The sequence below is a fragment of the Salvelinus namaycush genome, chromosome 25 (genome assembly GCF_016432855.1).
Source record: "Salvelinus namaycush isolate Seneca chromosome 25, SaNama_1.0, whole genome shotgun sequence".
In the NCBI taxonomy this organism is placed as follows: domain Eukaryota; kingdom Metazoa; phylum Chordata; class Actinopteri; order Salmoniformes; family Salmonidae; genus Salvelinus; species Salvelinus namaycush.
Window position 1 is genome coordinate 5766359 of NC_052331.1, and position 22570 is coordinate 5788928.

Here is a 22570-nt window from a genome sequence, read left to right on the forward strand (position 1 = left end):
TCGATCAGATAGTGTCCAACCTGTGGGTTGACCATGAGGGGCATCCCTCTGGGTTTGTCTGGGGAGGGGGGCACTCCTCCGTGCCCCTGGAGGTTGATCATGACGGGCATGTTGCCCTGCTGGGTGCCAGGCATCCTCTGGGCCTCCCCGGGGTTCATCATGCCCCTGGGGGGGTTCTGCCCGCCTGGATGGAGGGGCATCCGGTTTTTAGCCTGCTCCTGCTGCATCTTCATGACCATCTGCTGCTATAACACAACCGGAACAAATTAGCTATATAATCCATAGTTAACATGGAAAATGTGTCTTGACGACACACACACGCAGTCGATGGTACCTGTTGTTGCTGCTGCTGCTGTTGATGGTGTGGTTGTTGCTGCTTTTGTTGTTGTTGTAGCTGATGAGGGTGCATCTGTGGCTGGCCTTGAGTCTGACCCAGAGCTCCAGCCACCCCCTGCTGCTGTCCTGGAGGAACCTGCATTCCCTGCATCTGCTGTTGCATCTGTTGCTGCTGTTGCTGCATCTGCTGTTGTTGCTGCAGCTGCTGCTGCTGTTGTTGTTGTTGTTGTTGCAGCTGCTGCTGATGCTGCTGCTGCTGTATATGCTGCATTTGCTGTTGCTGTTGCTGATGCTGCTGCATGAACTGCATAGGCACCTGCTGTAGGACTCTCTGGTCTCCAGGCTGACCTGGGAAACCTGACATGAGAGAAAAGGAGTGATAAGAAGCCACTCGACTAAAAGATAAAAGTGTGAGTGAGAAAACCAAGAATCATGAACATTGCATACCTGCAGGCCTGTTGGTGAAGTCTGAAAGTTTGGGTCCAGAATGGTCCATGCCCACCCCCTGTTCCCCACTCAGTGCTGGCAGCTCTGGGTCCTCCAGGCCAACACCCACATCCAGACCCCTGGGTAGAAGAAAATAATACCTCAATGACTAACCATGTCCAATACCGAATACTTTGTGTATGTTAAGATTTCAAGAAAATTCAGCTTCTTACCCTAGCCCCTCCATCGGCTGCTGTCCCTCCCCTACTTTGGGCTTCTTCTTGCGTGGTGGTTTCTTCTTCTTGGGTTTGGCCTGGCCAGGACCTCCAGCCCCCTGCTTCCCCCCAGGTCCAAACTGACTAGCCGAGATGTCACTCTGGAGCAGGTTGACCAGGAGAGGACTGGTCAGCGTCACGTCCTTGTTCACTGGGAAACCCCCTGCCTGAGCGCACAACCCACTCATAGGCATTTGACCCCCGAACTGGGGATTGAAATTCATCCCGTGACCCGGGAAGTGGCCGTTGCCCACCTGCATGTGTTGGGGCGCTCCAATTCCTGTCATGCCTTGCTGCTGTTGCTGACCCTGCATGTCCTGGAGCATCTGTTGGACACTGCCCATGTCGCCTGTACAGCCACTGGGGTCTCCGAGAGCGTGTGGGTGTTGCTGCGTCGCCTGTTGTTGCTGCTGTTGTAGAATGGCTTGTTGTTGTTTCTGTTGTTGGAGCTGCTGCTGGACCAGAGGATGACCACTGGGGAGTCTCATCTGACTGTGCATACCCATGGCCTGGTTGGGGTTGCCACCCATGGGGACCTGAACAAATTTAGGAATGAACAAGTGAAATGATATTTCCCTACGCAGAAGGGAAATTGGGTTTTCTACCTATTGCCACAATGCAAATATATATATATTTTTTTAAGTAATGAAATACCTGTTGGGTCTGCTGCTGGGTCATCTGTTGATGTTGATGTTGTTGTAGCTGGTGTTGCTGCTGCTGTTGTTGGAGCTGAGCCATTTGCTGCTGCTGCTGCTGCTGTTGGCCCACCTGAACTTGCTGGAACTGAGACATGTTACCGGGCACGTTAGGAGACGGACCCCGCATCATCTGACCTGGCATGACCCCGGCCTGACCTTTCACCCCAAACGCCTGTTTGTTTCCTTGCATCTGTTGCATCTGTTCCATCATGGAGTTTTGCTGTTGTTGCTGCTGCTGTTGTTGTAGGAGCATCGCCTGGTGCCCCTGCCCTCCAACCACCTGGCTGTGCATCACCCCCTGGCCCTGCTGGGGCATCAGCTGCTTGGGTGGGGTCATGCCTCCTCTCTGCCCTGGGTTGAGGGGTCTGGAGAGGACCGTTTGCCCCGGACCCCCACCCTGGACCATCTGGCTGGGGGACGAGGACACAGGCTGGCCCTGGAGGCCCATCATCTGGGTCTGGAGGCCGGGCTGGCCCATACTGGGGCCTTGGGTGGTGCCTGGGGGCTGGCCGGCCATGCCACTGTGGAGGCCCATGACATTGGGCTGGGAGTGGGACGGACCTTGCATGTTGTTGGGGGTGGAGGCTGACGACTGGGCTCCTGAAATCAGATCACAAGACACTGAGGTTGGCCTGATACAGATTAAATCATATCACTGTATTGTCTGCTGGGTCAGTCCATTTGATTTTAATCACTTTTTGACCACACCCATTTTGATTGTAACTAAACTTTCCATACATACTCGCCCAGTGGTGAGAAAGTAACTTTTTGGACCTGAATGCCAAAACATTCAAGAGATAGAGGTGCCCAAAGTTTACCCTTTTTGCATACCCCACCATACCATTAGACATCCATGTCTTCAGCACTGGAAAAGATAAAACGATTGAGTTTGATATAATTTAAACGCTTACAAAAAGGGTTGTCAAACTATTGGATAATTTCTTGAAGAAAAAAAAAAATATATATATACACACAGCTGAAGTCGGAAGTTTACATACACTTAGGTTGGAGTCATTAAAACTTGTTTTTCAACCACTCCACAAATTTCTTGTTAACAAACTATAGTTTTGGCAAGTCGGTTAGGACATCTACTTTGTGCCTTACACAAGTAATGTGTCCAACAATTGTTTACAGACAGATTAATTCACTGTATCACAATTCCAGTGGGTCAGAAGTTGACTGTGCCTTTAAACAGCTTGGAATATTCCAGAAAATGATATCATGGCTTTAGAAGCTTCTTATAGGCAAATTGAAATAATTTGAGTCAATTGGAGGTGTACCTGTGGATGTATTTCAAGGCCTACCTTCAAACTCAGTGCCTCTTTGCTTGACATCATGGGAAAATCTAAAGAAATCAGCCAAGACCTCCAAGGGTCTGGTTCATTCTTGGGAGCAATTTCCAAACGCCTGAAGGTATCACATTCATCTGTACAAACACTAGTATGCAAGTATAAACACCATGGGACCACGCAGCCGTCATACCACTCAGGAAGGAGACGTGTTCTGTCTCCTAGAGATGAACGTACTTTGGTGCGAAAAGTGCAAATCAATCCCAGAACAACAGCAAAGGACCTTGTGAAGATGCTGGAGGAAACAGGTACAAAAGCATCTATATCCACAGTAAAACGAGTCCTATATCGACATAACCTGAAAGGCCGCTCAGCAAGGAAGAAGCCACTGCTCCAAAACCGCCATAAAAAGCCAGACCACGGTTTGCAACTGCACATGAGGACAAAGATCGTACTTTTTGGAGAAATGTCCTCTGGTCTGATGAAACAAAAATAGAACTGTTTGGCCATAATGACCATCGTTATGTTTGGAGGAAAAAGGGGGAGGCCTGCAAGCCGAAGAACACCATCCCAACCGTGAAGCACGGGGGTAGCAGCATCATGTTGTGGGTGTGCTTTGCTGCAGGAGGGACTGGTGCACTTCACAAATAGATGGCAACACAAGGAAGGAAAATGATGTGGATATATTGACGGAACATCTCAAGACATCAGTCAGGAAGTTAAAGATTGGTTGCAAATGGGTCTTCCAAATGGACAATGACCCCAAGCATACTTTCAAAGTTGCGGCAAAATGGCTTAAGGACAAGAAAGTCAAGGTGTTGGAGTGGCCATCACAAAGCCCTGATCCTATAGAAAATGTGTGGGCAGAACTGAAAAAGTGTGTGCGAGCAAGGAGACCTACACACCTGACTCAGTTACACCAGCTCTGTCAGGAGGAATGGGCCAAAATTCCCCCAACTTATTGTGGGAAGCTTGTGGAAGGCTACCCGAAACATTTGACCCAAGTTAAACAATTTAAAGGCAATGCTACCAAATACTAATTGAGTGTATGTAAACTTCTGAACCACTGGGAATGTGATGAAAGAAATACAAGCTGAAATAAATAATTCTCTACTATTATGCTGACATTTTACATTCTTAAAATAAAGTGGTGATCCTAACTGACCTAAAACAGGGCATTTCTACTAAGATTAAATGTCAGGAATTGTGAAAAACTGAGTTGAAATGTATTTGTCTGAGGTGTATGTAAACTTCCGACCTCAACTGTATATATAAAAACCTTCAACATCAATTATACGTTGCAGCTTAGACCCCATTTTACATAATCTGAGGTGTTTGTGTTGTGCCCGCCCTCGGTTGAGACAAAGCATGCTCTTGAATACAGGGTGGGTGTCAAGTTTTGGCTGATAAATGCACTAAAATGGGAATAGCATTGACATTTCAACTTTCAAACGGTACCACAAAGATGGTTGGAGAATGTTGACTTGTATGAAATATCAGTTGTTTTAAATTACACTGTCAATCTTCCAAATTAAAATCATAGAAATATAGATAATAGAATAGACATGACCATTTAAGTTGACATTCGACAGTGTGCGGACCGGAGGCCATCTTTGTGGTAGTAATTGGAAGTTAAAATTTAGATTCAAATAAAAATGTAACGGTGTGCAGTCAAAAAGTGATTGAAATCAAACTGAACGACCCTGCTTGGACTTTTTCTCTCGTAGATACACTGCCGTTCAGAAGTTTGTGGTCACTTAGAAATGTCCTTGTTTTCCATGAAAACATACATAAAATGAGTTGCAAAATGAATAGGAAATATAGTCAAGACGTTGACAAGGTTAGAAATAATAATTGTCCTTCAAAGTGCTTTCGTCAAAGAATCCTCCATTGGCAGCAATTACCGTTTTCCAGACCTTTGGAATTCTAATTGTCATTTTGTTGAGGTAATCATGCTTCCTGAAGCACCTCCCACAAGTTGGACTGATGGGCACTTCTTACATACCATACGGTCAAGCTGCTCCCACAACAGCTCAATAGGGTTGAGATCCGGTCACTGTGCTGGTCACTCCATTATAGACAGAATACCAGCTGACTGCTTCTTCCCTAAATAGTTATTCAATAGTTTGGAGCTGTGCTTTGAGTCATTGTTCTGTTGTAGGAGGAAATTGGCTCCAATTAAGCTCCGTCCACAGGGTATGGCATGGCGTTGAAAAATGGAGTGATAGCCTTCCTTCTTCAAGATCCCTTTTACCCTGTAAAAATCTCCCACTTTACCACCACCAAATCTCCCCCAGACCATCACATTGCCTCCACCACGCTTGGTGGCGTCAAGCACTCCTCCAGCATCTTTACATTTTTTCTGTGTCTCACAAATGTTCTTCTTTGTGATCCTCAAACTTAGATTTGTCTGTCCATAACGCTTTTTTCCAATCGTCCTCTGTCCAGTGTCTGTGTTCTTTTTATTGGCCAGTCTGACTCTGAGATATGGCTTTTTCTTTGCAACTCTGCCTAGAAGGTCAGCATCCCGGAGTCGCCTCTTCACTGTTGACGTTGAGACTGGTGTTTTCCGGGTACATTTAATGAAACTGCCAGTTGAGGACTTGTGAGGCGTCTTGTTTCTCAAACTAGACACTAATGTACTTGTCCTCTTGCTCAGTTGTGCACCAGGGCCTCCCACTCTTTCTATTCTGGTTAGAGACAGTTTGTGCTGTTCTGTGAAGGGAGTAGTACACAGCGTTGTACAAGATCTTCAGTTTCTTGGCAATTTCTCATGTGGAATAGCCTTAATTTCTCAGAACAAGAATAGACTGACGAGTTTCATAAGAAAGGTCTTTGTTTCTGGCCTTTTTTAGCCTGTAATCGAACCCACAAATGCTGACGGTCCAGATACTCAACTAGTCTAAAGAAGGCCAGTTTTATTGCTTCTTTAATCAGAGCAAGAATATTCAGCTGTGCTAACCTAATTGCAAAAGGGTTTTATAATGATCAATTAGCCTTTTAAAATTATAAACTAACACAACGTGTCATTGGAACACAGGAGTGATGGTTGCTGATAATGGGCCTCCGTACGCCTATGTAGATATCCCATAATAAATCTGCCATTTCCAGCTACATTAGTCATTTACAACATTAACAATGTCTACACTGTATTTCTGATCAATTTGACGTTATTTTAAATGGACAATTTTTTTTGCTTTTCTTTCAAAAACAAATTTCTAAGTGACCCCAAACTTCTGAAATGTAGTGTAGCTGCAAAGTATAATTTTAACTGTGCTGATCTATTCTTTGTCTTGTACCTGTGTGTGCCATAACCTGGCTGCTCTGGAGCTGGGGATTGGCTCCTCCCCCAGGGGTTCCTGGAGCGCTAGTCACCTGACCCTGGACAAAGTTCTGGTTCCCTGGGACGTTAGGGAACCCCATGGGCAGACGATTGGGCATGCCTATGATCAAACACCACCGTTGGGAATTTCATTAACCCAGCATAAATTGTCATTATAGTAAGTCTGGATACACTGTAACTGTCTGAATATTACTTTGATTTCAGCATGAATTGTGTTACTAACTAATAAGTAATTCTAACTAATAAGGCAATGCTTCAGGAGATCATTTGTGACCATTTAACAAACATACACTGTGAAAGTGAATGCATCATTTGTAGTCATCTGCAGTAATTCAATTTCTTACCTCCCATTCCTCCTTGATGAATCGGAGGTCCAGCCTGCCCATTTTGGGGCATTACCATGAACCCTTGCTGCATGTTACCCTGCTGTCCCAGTATCGCCCTGCCCGGTGAGCCTACCCCTTGAGGGAAACCCTGTGGGGTCATAGGTCTCGGGCCCAGCTGGGCCTGACCCTGCCCCATCATGGGAGGAGTCCCTGGAGAACCCTGCTGGAAGAGGGACGGTGAAGACCCAGGAGACTTGGCTGTGAGGTTTCCCTGAGGCCCTGCTGAAGGAGGCAGAGGTGGTGGAGGTCTAGGGGGTCCTGCCACCCCTCCAGGCACACCTTGGGGACCTTTAGGCTGGGGGGCTGCAAACTGACCAGCCCCTGGCTGCTGCTGGAGCTGCCCCTGCACCATAGCATTAAACACCTGGCCAGCCTGTTGGCTACCAAACGGGTACGGAGGTGGAGGGTGGCTGGGGGTCTGGACCGTAGCCAGGGAGGGGGGACGTTGAGTCATCTGAGCTTGGGGAGGGGCCTTCCTCCAGGCTGAGCCCATGGGTCCTCCCTGGGCTGGCGGCTGCTGGAGGACCCCTGTGGGGAGCTGGTTCCAGCCGGATGGTACAGGCATCTGGCCAGAGGGGTTGAAGGGGGGACGGGGGCCACCAAGCTGGGAGAGCTGGGCTTGTTGCTGGGCCTGCTGCTGTTGCTGCAGCTGATGGAGGGCAGCCGGGTTGAGCTGCCTCCCCACCTGCATGGTCTGTGGTCAAAATACAGCCTTCATAAATACAGTCAACTCCTGATACATGTAATCCTTGCATTAATTGGTAGTATTGTTAGTGATTATAATGCATGGTTATTGTTGAGCTCCATTAGTGATTGTGTACCTGCATGTGATGAGCTGCCTGGGGGGGTATGGGTCCTTGGCCGTAGGGGCCAGCCTGGGGATGCTGAAGCTGCTGCTGCAAGGACATCATTGGGCCCATCGCATCTGAAGGGAGGGTAAAAATGTATATGGTCAATACCTTTGAACAAGTTGCACATATTTTGGATGTGTGAATGAGTTAACTGGTTGCTTATTAAGCATGCATATGTCCTCACCAGTCTGTGAGGGGGGTCTGGGGGCTCTGGGGTGCATCTGTCCACTGCTGCCGGGAACCATGGCCTGTGCAGACATACTGGGGCAAGGGGGGACCATCGACGGGTTGCTCATTCTCATGCCTCCTACAAGAGATTGGTATGGGAGTTGGTTTATATTCTAACAACTAAAAGACGATCAATGAATGCATAGAGTTCAACTTGTCACTGTCCTGCCCCAAGTCACCTGGGCCTGGTTGTCCTGGGAATCCCAAATCCATCCTCATCTGACCGGACGCACCGATTGGTCCGTTTACCCTGACCTCCTGACCTCTATTCTGCCCAATGGCCACGTTTATGGCTCCTTCACCTGGACGAAACAAAAAAAAACATTAACAACAACAATCAGGAACTAAGTACTTTTCAGGATGCTTACTATAAAATAAACAATGCATTTTGGGCCTGACCATACCCATGGCTGCTGCTATTTTGGTACTGCACATACCCTCTATCTGTACAGAGAGGATGCCCAGGTCTCGGAGCTGCTGCTGGTTGTTCTGGGCCAGCAGCCTGAGGCGCTCTGCCGCGTCCCGAGGAATGTTAAAGGTGACACGCACACTGTTCCATGGCTCCACATGCTGGAGCTGCAGTCTCTCCGAGTCTGGAGAGGGATAGGTAGACATGAAGAAAGAGAGGATGAGACATGGGGGATAAGTGGTAGGAGTACAATACCTCAATATCACTGTTCTTATCAGTATATAAATAATACAGAGCTCTGAAATGACTTTAAACATTTTACTTTCATAATACATTCAACAGTTGGAAAGTGTTTAGCCAGTTAGAAAGGTGCACCACATCACCAACCATTACTAACCCAATTCAAGCATACTAGGCATCATGTTAAGTATGTTGTCAAGTTTCTCTTGGAAGTCCTCGTCATCCATGTTTCCTCGAAAGGCAACAAAGATGTTGAAATCCCCCTCTCCCCCTCTGCCTCTCTCTCCAACTCCCTCCTGCCGGTGCGAAACGTCATTGCCATGGTGAACGCCAGCATCCTCTCCAACTCCAGAGTCCTGGTCGGAATCTGAGTCAGGGTCCCCATCTGGGACTGCTGTCCGCTGGGGAATCTCTGATGGAGGGTGTTGATGTGCCATCCACCCCTCTTAGTGGGACTGGCGTGGGGAAGACTGGAACCGTTTATGCTGTAGAACCAAAAGATAGCTTTACCTCTAAAGATATGCCCAATTGAGACAAATATTGTAGGTGACCAATTACATGTAAATCCATGAAATGTCGTGCAAAACATGTTTTTCAATGGAAAGAACATAAGTGTCAATCTACAGTAGCAGTGAAACGTTTTAGAACACCTGCTCATTCCAGGGTTTTTCTTTATCTTTACTATTCTACATTGTAGAATAATAATGAAGACATGTTAAACAAATCAAAATACACGTTATATTTGAGATTCTTAAAAGTAGCCACCCTTTGCCTTGATGACAACTTTGCACACTGGAATGCATTACAATTAACAGGTGTGCCTTCTTAAAAGTTAATTTGTGGAATTGCTTTCCTTCTTAATGCGTTTGTGCCAATCAGTTGTGTTGTGACAAGGACAGAAGATGGTCTTTTACCAAGTAGGGCTAAGTCCATATTATGGCAAGAACAGCTCAAATAAGCAAAGAGAAACGACAGTCCATCATTACTTTAAGACATGAAGGTCAGTCAATTCAGAAAATGTCAAGAACTTCAAGTGCAGTCGCAAAAACCATCAAGCGCTATGATGAAACTGGCTTTCATGAGGACCGCCACAGGAAAGGAAGACCCAGAACTACCTCTGCTGAAGAGGATAAGTTCATTAGAGAGTTACCAGCCTCAGAAATTGCAGCCCAAATAAATGCTTCACAGAGTTCAAGTAACAGACACATCTACACATCAACTGTTCAGAGGAGACTGTGACTCAAGCCTTCATGGTCGAATTGCTGCAAAGAAACCACTACTAATGGTCACCAATATGAAGAAGAGACTTGCTTGGGCCAAGAAACACGAGCAATGGATATTAGAGAGGTGGAAATTTGTCCATTGGTCTGGAGTCCAAATTGGAGATTTTTGATTCCAACCGCCATGTGGGTGAACGGATGATCTTCGCATGTGTATTTCCCACCGTAAAGCATGGTCCGAACAGGTGTTATGGTGTGGGGGTGGTTTGCTGGTGACATTGTGATCTATTTAGAATTCAAGGCAGACTTAACCAGCATGGCATATTTCTGCAGATTGCTGTGGTAGCCATCCCATCTGGTTTGCGCTTAGTGGGACTATCATTTGTTTTTCAACAGGAGAATGACCCAACACACCTCCAGGCTGTGTAAGGGCTATTTTAGGGTGATGGAGTGCTGCATCAGATGACCTGACCTCCACAATCCCCTGACCACAACCAAATTGAGAAGGTTTGGGATGAGTCGGACTGCAGAGTGAAGGAAAAGCAGCCAACAAGTGCTCAGCATATGTGGAAACTCCTTCAAGACTGTTGGAAAAGCATTCCAGGTGAAGCTGGTTGAGAGAATGCCAAGAGTGTGCAAAGTTGTCATCAAGGAAAAGGGTGGCTATTTGAAGAATCTCAAATATAAAATTGATTTTGATTTGTTTAGGACTTTTTTGGTTACTATGTGGTATTTCATAGTTTATGTCTTCACTATTATTCTACAATGTAGAAAATAGTAAAAAAAAATAATTGAATGAGTAGGTGTTCTAAAACTTTTGACCGGTAGTGTACATTCTGAGATACTTGGTGAAATAGACAGACATGTCCCCAAAACAATGGCAGTCTGAAAGTTCTAAGAGCAGTCTTTTATTTAACCAGCTTACCATTTATCTGCTACCATTTGCCTTTTTCTGTTAGAAATGTTGTGGTTTGAACTAGGCCTCTGTGAAATTCCAGCAAAGCAAAAGTTATTTTAAGAGCTACCAGATTTATTTAAAAAAGCACATTTTCTGTGTCCAGTGTCTGTCTGTGTTTATATGTTAAAGGGGTGATACTTTGGCATATAATGTTACCCATTTAAAGAAATGTTTCTTAAATAGTTAACTAAATCTATGATGTTTTTTGTATATGCGTATGGCCCATCAGTTTAATTGTAATGCTGTAAATGTTTATTTTATGGTTGTAAGTGATCAAATGAACTGGAAAATGTTTTATATTTAATAATTCTGAGTAAGTATATACACTCTATTCAGTGACCTTAGGTATAGAAACTTTGATGGTCTGATCAGATTGTTTAAAGAAAAATATGAATGAACTGCAATTACTAAATAATTCCAATAGATGACTGCATAGCACCACAAATGACATGTCAGAAGATCAGTTTTCTACCTGGATACAAATGAAATGCAAATTGAATTGTTATTGGGTTAAACAAGGAGTTCACAGTTTGTCATCAAACAAAAGAGAGCCAAGAAGACTTCGATGCAGTCAAAGAAAGTTATCAGCTCCCTTACAAATAAATATCAGAGTGCGCCAGAGACCTCGCGTAATTCAAACAAACGCAGTAAGCCGAAAGATGTTAAAACAGATTTATTTCAAACTAAAATCACAGAGCAGGAAGGAGAGAACCACAGATTAGAGCAGGTTAATTTACAGTTAAGAGAGAAATAGGGGAGCTGCAAGTAAAAATTGAAAACCTTAAGTGTGGAAAAGAGAGCAATTTAAATACACTTAGGTGTAAGAAGAGAAAGGAAAAATAATTGCTAGATAAAATGAAGGATGTAAACAATTCTGGCAATCCCAACAAAACAGAGAAGATAGAGGTAGGGGCCTTCCTCCATTAGTGGACGGTCGTGTGTTTAGTGACAACACTAGGCAGACGTGGTGGAGTTGACCTGTGCATTAGGGGTCAGTAGTAACAAAGCACCTCAAGTAATAGATTGCGTAGTAAAAAACATGGCAGAGATGCTAATTGATAGGCTACCTAGCATATCAACATGTACAAATATTACACTGGAGACAAGACAGGTGTCATTGCAGCAAATTCAAGATAGGATAATGCATGAAAACGAGGTTACACTCTGATGGGACCAGTAAGCTGGGTCATAAATACGGAACAACAGGTTATTGTTTTGAAGACAGCTCTAGGCTTCATTTATGTTTAAGACAACAGGCATCTGGTTCTGCGCAATGCACATTTGACACCATTGTTGAAATGGTACAGGACGGTGTCAGTGATAAAACTGAGTTTTTATGCGATCACACATATTTACAAAAATAACAAACTTAATGGGTGAGAGCGAGCGTAGATAAAAAAAAAAAAAGAGATTCTATCACAGTTCAGGTCAAACATATGACCAGATATTGTAGATGGGTTCAATGACTTAGATGACAAAGAAAAGGCTGGACTTTCTCTTGTCAAATAGCTATTTTGCAGTATGCACTTTATTGATGGGCTGGCACATCAAGCCGGCACAACATTAGCTATGTGGGAATCCCTTATTTTCCAACAGGACAAGGTAGGTAGTGCTAAAGTAGATCCCACACACACACACACACACATCAGGCGGCAAGAGTGGTACAGTTAGGCTTATCCAAACTGTATGTAAAGTGGTACAGTTAGGCTTATCCAAACTGTATGTAAAGTGGTACAGATAGGCTTATTCAAACTGTATGTAAAGTGGTACAGTTAGGCTTATCCAAACTGTATGTAAAGTGGTACAATTAGGCTTATTCAAACTGTATGTAAAGTGTTACAGTTAGGCTTATCCAAACTGTATGTAAAGTGGTACAGTTAGGCTTATTCAAACTGTATGTAAAGTGGTACAGTTAGGCTTATTCAAACTGTATGTAAAGTGGTACAGTTAGGCTTATCCAAACTGTATGTAAAGTGGTACAGTTAGGCTTATCCAAACTGTATGTAAAGTGGTACAGTTAGGCTTATCCAAACTGTATGTAAAGTGGTACAGTTAGGCTTATTCAAACTGTATGTAAAGTGTTACAGTTAGGCTTATCCAAACTGTATGTAAAGTGGTACAGTTAGGCTTATTCAAACTGTATGTAAAGTGGTACAGTTAGGCTTATTCAAACTGTATGTAAAGTGGTACAGTTAGGCTTATCCAAACTGTATGTAAAGTGGTACAGTTAGGCTTATCCAAACTGTATGTAAAGTGGTACAGTTAGGCTTATCCAAACTGTATGTAAAGTGGTACAATTAGGCTTATTCAAACTGTATGTAAAGTGTTACAGTTAGGCTTATCCAAACTGTATGTAAAGTGGTACAGTTAGGCTTATTCAAACTGTATGTAAAGTGGTACAGTTAGGCTTATCCAAACTGTATGTAAAGTGGTACAGTTAGGCTTATTCAAACTGTATGTAAAGTGGTACAGTTAGGCTTATCCAAACTGTATGTAAAGTGGTACAGTTAGGCTTATCCAAACTGTATGTAAAGTGGTACAGGAACGTGCATGTGAGAAGAGTGGAGGGCAAGCCAGTCAAATTCAGAACATTCTTGCTTAACACAAATGGTTCGGACGACATTTCTTCAGTTACTTTCAAAGGAAACCGCAAAACCGCATAACTCTGATGTTCCACAATACAGCAGGTGTTTACTATCTCTACATTGACTTGGAGTTCACAAGACTCACCCAAAATGAAAAGAGGTTCATTCAAACCACCCATGCTGATCAGAATGTCATTCTGTCCATTGCAGGATGTAGGGCATTATGCCCTATATCCAAACAGGTTACAGAACCAGTTGCAATGAGTTGCAATGGCCAACAGGTATAGTATGCTTGTTTGTACCAAATATTAAGTTCTGCTTTTCTGACGTATCAAATACTTGTCATGCAATAAAATGCTAATTAATTACTTAAAAATCATACAATGGGATTTTCTGGATTTTTGTTTTAGATTCCGTCTCTCACAGTTGAAGTGTACCTATGATAAGAATTACAGACCTCTACATGCTTTGTAAGTAGGAAAACCTGCAAAATCAGCAGTGTATCAAATACTTGTTATCCTCACTGTATCAATAGCATAACGTTGAAATGGCATGCCGTTCCCAGAAAAATGTAGAAGGCATAAATTAAAAAGCATGCCTGCTGCATGCAAAATTTGAACTCATGCTGTAAGTATCGGGAGTCAAGTGAGCAAATCCTCTAAGCTGTAATTTTATCTATGTTAAAGTGCACGCTACTTATATTGACACTTTCAAGTGGGAGATCCCTATCCGAACCCTTAACTATAACATAGTTTCTAAACCTACTGTCTTTGCTAACATGAACCCTTACCTTAACCCTTTAAAAGGTCAAATTCAGCGGGTAGGAACGTCCCAAGGATCCCGGATAGCAAGGACCAGAGGGCACGTCAACGGGAAGTTTCCCGCCCAGGAACAGTAGCCAATCAGATACATGCATTTGAGTTGCTCGAGTCGAAACAGACCGCAATTCATTAGCATGCAATTTATCCAACTTGACGAGTAATTTCAGTGCAAGCACTCACAATGGAAAAATATATGTTTTTAGATAGAAATGGTTGGCTCTGAAAAGAGCCTTTGTTTGCATGCATGCAGATTGCAGAATGAATCACCACAACAGTTCGATACTGATACGCGCCCTAATGTTTGCAAGCTACATGCTATTACCTCTAAAATTGAGATGCACGCCGTCATCTAAATACAGACTTGGATTGGATGCCAATTTAACGTGAGTGTGCCTGATGCTGTCCCTGCCTCTACAACTAGGATGTTCTGTCAAGAATGCCTGAAATCGCACGGTTTACAAAACACCTGACTCTGTCAATGCCAGAAGAACGTGGGGCGTTCTGGTGCTGCCAGTGCCGACGTTTCAAAATGTCTGAGCAGACAAATGTGGTCCTGGGGAACATGCAGATTAGTTCCTCGAGGCCTAACTGCATTATGCGAACGAGCCTGAAGTTGAAAAAAAATGTCCCAAACTGTTACCGCCTACAAGGATGACGATGAGATCAGGTTTGGGTAGCCTACGGCCGCGCCGAGCAAAGTGCAGTTTGAGCTGCTCCCATCTCATACCACTCTCTCCTATCCAGTCTATCCATGTCAAGGTTGGGGTAAAGATGGACTAATGTGTCCGAAGCCGAGCCACCAACGAACTGCCGATGATCAAAACACGCAGGGTATGTCTATAGCCTTCCATCTCGCATGCTTGATAGAGATATCTTTATTTTCTAGAATGCTCATGTGATTTATACTTTTCAGTATGCAAATTATTTTAGTTGGGAAATCACCACTACGCCTAGTTCATTCTTAGCCGGCCCTCTGTCAGCTACAAAATCCCAACAGCCCATTAAAAAACACTTCTCCAACAAAACAGTCCCATGGAGTAAAATTGACCGTCGACCACATCCCGAGTAGCTTAGATATAGGGCTTTACAACCATCCAAAATATCTGTAATCTGACATATAGTCAGGGGCCTCATTCATTCTTATCCAGCTCTCTGTCTAACCTGACATATGTCATATTTATTCATTTTCATGGTTGGGAGGATTTCAGAAATTATATTGTGGGTGGGGTGGGAAACGTATGTAGCATGCTTGTGTTGTAAACCGGCACTTGTTGGGAAGCATTGCACTGATAGCAATAACATAGGCTTATGTGTCTTAGACGGACCTGTCAGAAGTTGCACCAATGCTCTTATTCAAGTGAATGGCATCACAATTTGATCTTAATGTTTGAAAAACACACAGTACAAGCCAATACACAGTGTTGTGAACATTTCATATGTTGAATGTGTTGCAGCAGTTCTCATATTCAAGTGAACGGCAACACATGAACAAAGAGATTTTTGTATTTCATGTTTGGAAATCAACAAGGAACATGAACACCGGATAGCACAATAAAACCTAAAATCAACATCAGGTCAAATAGAAAATCCGAGGCAGCTCAAAAACGAAATGCAAAGAACAGAAATAAACCGACTACCATTTATTTATTTATAAAAAAAAGAAATTGGGGAACTAACTTGTGTAATGAAACAAAACAAAAAAACTACCCTTGCCGTGACAATTAAGATGAAGCCGATCACTGCTATAAAGTGCGTGACTGGGTTGCGCGTGCCTCAGAAATAATCTATTAGTCCTAAAATAAAACGACACCATCGTTTTCATGTGACAGATCTGTTTCCTTAACTACATGTTTAGCGGTAGCATCGTCCTCTGGCCGGGGTAGAGCAAACGGCAAACCTTACTTCATACCGATACTGCCTATGATCAGTTCCCACATCCTCCTGATAATGTTGTAAGGAGAATCCCCTTGAGCTACGCTGTTTGTTCCAATGTGTATAATCCGTAGCAGTGGACCACTGACGGTACGCAAATGGTACAACTGCTGATTTGATGCTCGTTCCAGTTGTGCCAGGTTGCACCCAGCAGAGTGCATCAGGCAATGCATGCTTTGAGGCTTCAAGTATAGAGTCTGTGAGGACACAAAAACTGAGTCCTGTTGGGGAAAACATGAAGGTCATTCACAAGGAACAGATTTCAGCTAGGTTGGGATTACATAAAACAAATATTAGGTGACATACCTGCACCCGCCCCTAGGGTTGCACATTTTGGGGAATATTCAGAGGTGGAAAATTTCCGTGCGAATTAACAGAATATATGGGAATATATGGGAATTAACAGAAATATATGCAAATTAATACCATTTAAATGTAGATGTTTTTTGCATTGGATATATTTACCATATCATATGGAGACAGAAACATAAACCTTTTACCTTATCATAAACAGACATAATTGCAAATTATTAAATCTTTCCAATAGAAATCAAAAAAACTATTATAGTTACAAATTGAACTTTAAATGAGTTGACTTCACATGGGATGATTTCACTGAACAACAAAAGGGAATATTGAATGATCCGCAATGATCCATCGCATCTCCCAAAAACATTTTCAACATACATCTGTAAAATGATAGTCTACAAACTAAAGCCTTGGTTGTCTTCCTCTCAGGCTTCCATGTCTTCTCCCAGGACCTCCTCAATGTCCACCTCTTGAACATCAGACCGAGGCCTCATCTTCACTGTCACCTTCCAACCTTATTGAGGATGGCTCGTTGTCAGGCTCAAAAAGCCTAGAATTTGCCCGGATGGCCACCAATCTTTAAGCCCTTGTATTGGTCTGCCTGTTGCATGCTTTGGTATGTGTGTTCTCAAACAAGGACCAGTTGCACTCTGACGCGGCTGATGTTGGTGGGATTTGGAGAATGATGGAGGCAACAGGGGAAAGAGCCTCAGATTCACAAAGTCTCTTCCACCAGGTGGCTGATGAGATATGTTGGCACGACTGCCATATTGCATCTCAATCCCAAAGCCCCTGCTTGGAAGTGTACTTCGCCAGACTGCCAAGAACCTTGCCCTCATCCATGCCGAGGTGGCGAGACACAGTAGTGATGACACCATAGTCCTTGTTGATCTCTGCACCAGACAGGATGCTCTTGCCAGCATACTTGGGGTCCAACATGTACGCTGCGGTGTGTATGGGCTTCAGGCAGAAATCTTCACAATTTTTGATTTATTTCAGAACTGCAGTTTCCTCTGCTTGGAGCAACAGTGATGTGGACAGGGCAGTACGGATTTCTTCTCTTACATCTACAAGCAGAATCTGAACATCAGACAGGATGGCATTGTCTCCCTCAAGCCGTGCATTGGCTACTGCTATAGGTTTCAGGAGTTTCAGGCTGCTTACCACTCTCTCCCAACATATATCATCCAGGAGGATCCTCTTGATCAAATCAAAGTTTATTTGTCACGTGCGCCGAATACAACAGGTTACACCTTACAGTGAAATGCTTACTTACAGGCTCTAACTAATGGTGTGGGAAAAAAGAAGGTATGTGTGTGTGTAGGTAAGTAAAGAAATAAAACAGTAAAAAGACATTTGAAAAAAAAGAGTAGCATGGCTATATACAGACACCGGTTAGTCAGGCTTATTGAGGTAGTATGTGCATGAATGTATAGTTAAAGTGACTATGCATATAAGATAAACAGAGTAGCAGCAGCGTAAAAGAGGGGTTGGGGGGGGGCACACAATGCAAATAGTCCGGGTAACCATTTGGTTTCCCTTTCAGGAGTCTTATGGCTTGGGGGAAAAAACAGTTTAAAAGTCTTTTTGTCCTAGACTTGGCACTCCGGTACCGCTTGCCATGCGGTAGTAGAGAGAACAGTCTATGACTGGGGTGGCTGGGGTCTTTGACAATTTTTAGGACCTTCCTCTGACACCGCCTGGTGTAGAGGTCCTGGATGGCAGGCAGCTTTGCCCCAGTGATGTACTGGGCCGTACGCACTACCCTGTGAAGTGCCTTGCGGTCGGAGGCCGAGCAATTGCCGTACCAGGCAGTGTTGCAACCGGTCAGGATGCTCTCGATGTTGCAGCTGTAGAACCTTTTGAGGATCTCAGGACCCATGCCAAATCTTTTTAGTTTCCTGAGGAGCAATAGGCTTTGTCGTGCCCTCTTCACGACTGTATTGGTGTGTTTGGACCAATCTAGTTTGTTGTTGATGTGGACACAAAGGAATTTGAAGCTCTCAACCTGCTCCACTACAGCCCCATCGATGAGAATGGGGACGTGCTCGGTGCTCCTTTTCCTGTAGTCCACAATAATCTCCTTAGTCTTGGTTACGTTGAGGGATAGGTTGTTATTCTGGCACCACCCGGCCAGGTCTCTGACCTCCTCCCTATAGGCTGTCTCGTCGTTGTCGGTGATCAGGCCTACCACTGTTGTGTCGTCAGCAAACTTAATGATGGTGTTGGAGTCGTGCCTGGCCATGCAGTCGAGGGTGAACAGGGAGTACAGGAGGGGACTGAGCACGCACCCCTGGGGAGCTCCAGTGTTGAGGATCAGCGTAGCAGATGTGTTGCTACCTACCCTCGCCACCTGGGGGCGGCCTGTCAGGAAGTCCAGGATCCAGTTGCAGAGGGAGGTGTTTAGTCCCAGGATCCTTAGGTTGGTGATGAGCTTTGAGGGTACTATGGTGTTGAACGCTGAGCTGTAGTCAATGAACAGCATTCTCATATAGGTGTTCCTTTTGTCCAGGTGGGAAAGGGCAGTGTGGAGTGCAATAGCGATTGCATCATCTGTGGATCTGGGCAGCATGCAAATTGGAGTGAGTCTAGGGTTTCTGGGATAATGGTGTTTATGTGAGCCATTACCAGCCTTTCAAAGCACTTCATGGCTACAAACGTGAGTGCTACGGGTCTGTAGTCATTTAGGCAGGTTGCCTTTGTGTTCTTGGGCACAGGGACTATGGTGGTCTACTTGAAGCATGTTGGTATTACAGACTCAATCAGGGACATGTTGAAAACGTCAGTGAAGACACCTGCCAGTTGGTCAGCACATGCCCGGAGCACACGTCCTGGTAATCCGTCAGGCCCCGCAGCCTTGTGTATGTTGACCTGTTTTACTCAGGTCTTACTCACGTCGGCTACGGAGAGCGTGATCACACAGTCGTCCGGCACAGCTGATGCTCTCATGCATGCCTCGGTGTTGCTTGCCTCGAAGCGAGCATAGAAGTGATTTAGCTCGTCTGGTATGCTCTTGTCACTGGGCAGCTCGCAGCTGTGCTTCCCTTTGTAGTCTGTAATAGTTTGCAAGCCCTGCCACATCCGACGAGCGTCGGAGCCGGTGTAGTATGATTCAATCTTAGCCCTGTATTGACGCTTTGCCTGTTTGATGGTTCGTCGCAGGGCATAGCTGGATTTCTTGTAAGCTTCCGGGTTAGAGTCCCGCACCTTGAAAGAGGCAGCTCTACCCTTTAGCTCAGTGCGAATGTTGCCTGTAATCCATGGCTTCTGGGTGGGGTATGTATGTACAGTCACTGTGGGGATGACGTCCTCAATGCACTTACTGATAAAGCCAGTGACTGATGTGGTGTACTCCTCAATGTCATCGGAAGAATCCCGGAACATGTTCCAGTCTGTGATAGCAAAGCAGTCCTGTAGCTTAGCATCTGCTTAATCTGACCATTTTTTTCTAGACCGAGTCACTGGTTCTTCTTGCTTTAATTTTTGCTTGTAAGCAGGAATCAAGAGGATAGAGTTGTGGTCGGATTTACCAAATGGAGGGCGAGGGAGAGCTTTGTACGCGTCTCTGTGTGTGGAGTACAGGTGATCTAGAATTATTTTCCCTCTGGTTGCACATTTAACATGTTGATAGAGATTTGGTAGAACTGATTTAAGTTTCCCTGCATTAAAGTCTCCGGCCACTAGGAGCGCCGCCTCTGGGTGACTGGTTTCCTGTTTGCTTATGTCCTTATTACAGCTGGCTGAGTGCGGTCTTAGTGCCAGCATCTGTCTGTGGTGGTAAAAAAAACAGCCACGAAAAGTATAGCTGAGAACTCTCTAGGCAAGTTGTGTGGCCTGCAATTTATCACAATATACTCTACTTCAGGCGAGCAAAATCTAGAGACTTCCTTAGATTTCGTGCACCAGCTGTTTACAAATATGCACAGACCGCTCCCCCTCGTCTTACCGGAGTGTGCTGTTCTATCCTGCCGGTGCAGCGTGTATCCCGCTAGCTGAATATCCATGTCGTCATTCAGCCACGATTCCGTGAAGCATAGGATATTACAGTTTTTGATGTCCCGTTGGTAGGATATTCGTGATCTTATCTCGTCTAGTTTAGTGTCTAATGATTGCACGTTGGCGAGTAATATTGACGTTAACGGCAGTTTTCCTAGTTGTCTTCTGCGGGTCCGGACGAGGCATCCGGCTTTTCGTCCTCTGCGTTGCTTCCTTTTGCGAAAACCCCCCCCACATAATAGCACAATTGTTTAGGAGACCGTAAAACGGAGGCCATCTCCTCCGGCGCCATTTTCTGATGGGGCTGTCCATATCTGCAGACTGTGATATGCCCATTTCTTGGAGAGACTCCTTCCCCTCCAGGAGAATGTCAAACTTGATGACAACACCACCCCAATGGGTGTTGCTGGGCAGCTTCAATGTGGTGCTCTTATTCTTCTCACGTTGCTTGGTGAGGTAGATTGCTGCTACAACTTGACGAACCTTCACATACCTAACCATTTCCTTGGCTCTCTTGTAGAGTGTATCCATTGTTTTCAGTGACATGATGTCCTTGAGGAGCAGATTCAATGCATGAGCAGCACAGCCAATGGGTGTGATGTGAGGGTAGGACTCCTCCACTTTAGACCAAGCAGCCTTCATGTTCGCAGCATTGTCTGTCACCAGTGCAAATGCCTTCTGTGGTCCATGGTCATTGATGACTTCCTTCAGCTCATCTGCAATGTAGAGACCGGTGTGTCTGTTGTCACTTGTGTCTGTGCTCTTGTAGAATACTGGTTGAGGGGTGTGTCGTGGAAATACTTCTTAAAAATACCTCTTAGACACCGGAGCTTGTGAATTCAAAATAGACTTTATTACAAAGTAACAAGACGAGCTGGTCCATGGAGCAACTGCCGGTCCCAGTCTCAGAGATCGCTTTATATACAGTTTCAGTTTGACACAACATACATAGTCACTCATCTTTGTATATGATAAACATATTTTGGATTTCTGCCACTATTTTTTCTAATCTTACTTCTAGTCTGTCTACGACCATCTTTACTTGGTTTCTCCTCCCCTTCTTGGCACATACTTCAGGGCCTTAGATTATATTGGTGGCGTAACCATAGCAATTATACAAAAAATAATACAGACATTCATAATGCCTCCCTCAAGCCCACCATGGCCCAGTCACCCACAGGACCAGGCAACGGCCTCCCTCAAGCCCACAATGGCCCAGTCACACACCCACAGGACTAGGCAATGGCCTCCCTCAAGCCCACAATGGCCCAGTCACCCACAGGACTAGGCAAAAGCCTCCCTCAAGACCAAAATGGCCCAGTCACCGACGGGACTAGGCAATGGCCTCCATCAAGACCAAAATGGCCCAGTCACCCACAGGACTAGGCAATGGCCTCCCTCAAGCCCACAACGGCCCAGTCACACACCAACTGGACTAGGCAATGGCCTCCCTCAAAACCACAATGGCCCAGTCACCCACAGGACTAGGCAATGGCCTCCCTCAAGCCCACAATGGCCCAGTCACACACCCACAGGACTAGGCAACGGCCTCCCTCAAGCCCACTATGGCCCAGTCACACACCCACAGGACTAGGCAACGGCCTCCCTCAAGCCCACAATGGCCCAGTCCCCAACAGGATGAGGCAGTGGCCTCCCTCAAGCCCACAATGGCCCAGTCACCCACAGGACTAGGCAATGGCCTCCATCAAGCCCACAATGGCCCAGGCACACACCCACAGGACTAGGCAACAGCCTCCCTCAAGCCCACAATGGCCCAGTCACCCACAGGACTAGGCAATGGCCTACCTCAAAACCACAATGGCCCAGTCACCCACAGGACTAGGCAATGGCCTCCCTCAAGCCCACAATGACCCAGTCACACACCTACAGGACTAGCCATTGGCCTCCCTCAAGCCCACAATGGCCCAGTCACCCACAGGACTAGGCAATGGCCTCCCTCAAGCCCACAATGGCCAAGTCACCTACAGAACTAGGCAACGGCCTCCCTCAAGCCCACAATGGCCCAGTCACACACCCACAGGACTAGGCAACGGCCTCCCTCAAGCCCACAATGGCTCAGTCACCAACAGGATGAGGCAGTGGCCTCCCTCAAGCCCACAATGGCCCAGTCACCCACAGGACTAGGCAATGGCCTCCCTCAAGCCCACAATGGCCCAGTCACCCACAGGACTAGGCAATGGCTTCCCTCAAGCCCACAATGGCCCAGTCACCCACAGGACTAGGCAATGGCCTCCCTCAAGCCCACAA

The 22570-nt window shown here is 45.3% G+C and overlaps 1 protein-coding gene across 1 annotated transcript in view; it reads right to left on the reverse strand.

Moving 5' to 3' along the window:
• The window catches only part of LOC120020150 (nuclear receptor coactivator 6-like), a 42596-nt gene that overhangs the window by 13252 nt on the left and 6774 nt on the right, over nt 1–22570 (reverse strand). Inside the window, exons 2-13 of the mRNA XM_038963624.1 lie at nt 8639–8966; nt 8270–8425; nt 8012–8134; nt 7789–7911; nt 7575–7678; nt 6712–7447; nt 6324–6467; nt 1692–2335; nt 996–1573; nt 784–902; nt 335–693; nt 21–245 (exon numbers count right to left, since the gene is read on the reverse strand). Of these exons, the coding sequence (XP_038819552.1) occupies nt 21–245; nt 335–693; nt 784–902; nt 996–1573; nt 1692–2335; nt 6324–6467; nt 6712–7447; nt 7575–7678; nt 7789–7911; nt 8012–8134; nt 8270–8425; nt 8639–8918 (3591 nt within the window). The 5' untranslated portion in view covers nt 8919–8966. The remainder of the gene's footprint in view (nt 1–20; nt 246–334; nt 694–783; nt 903–995; nt 1574–1691; nt 2336–6323; nt 6468–6711; nt 7448–7574; nt 7679–7788; nt 7912–8011; nt 8135–8269; nt 8426–8638; nt 8967–22570) is intronic.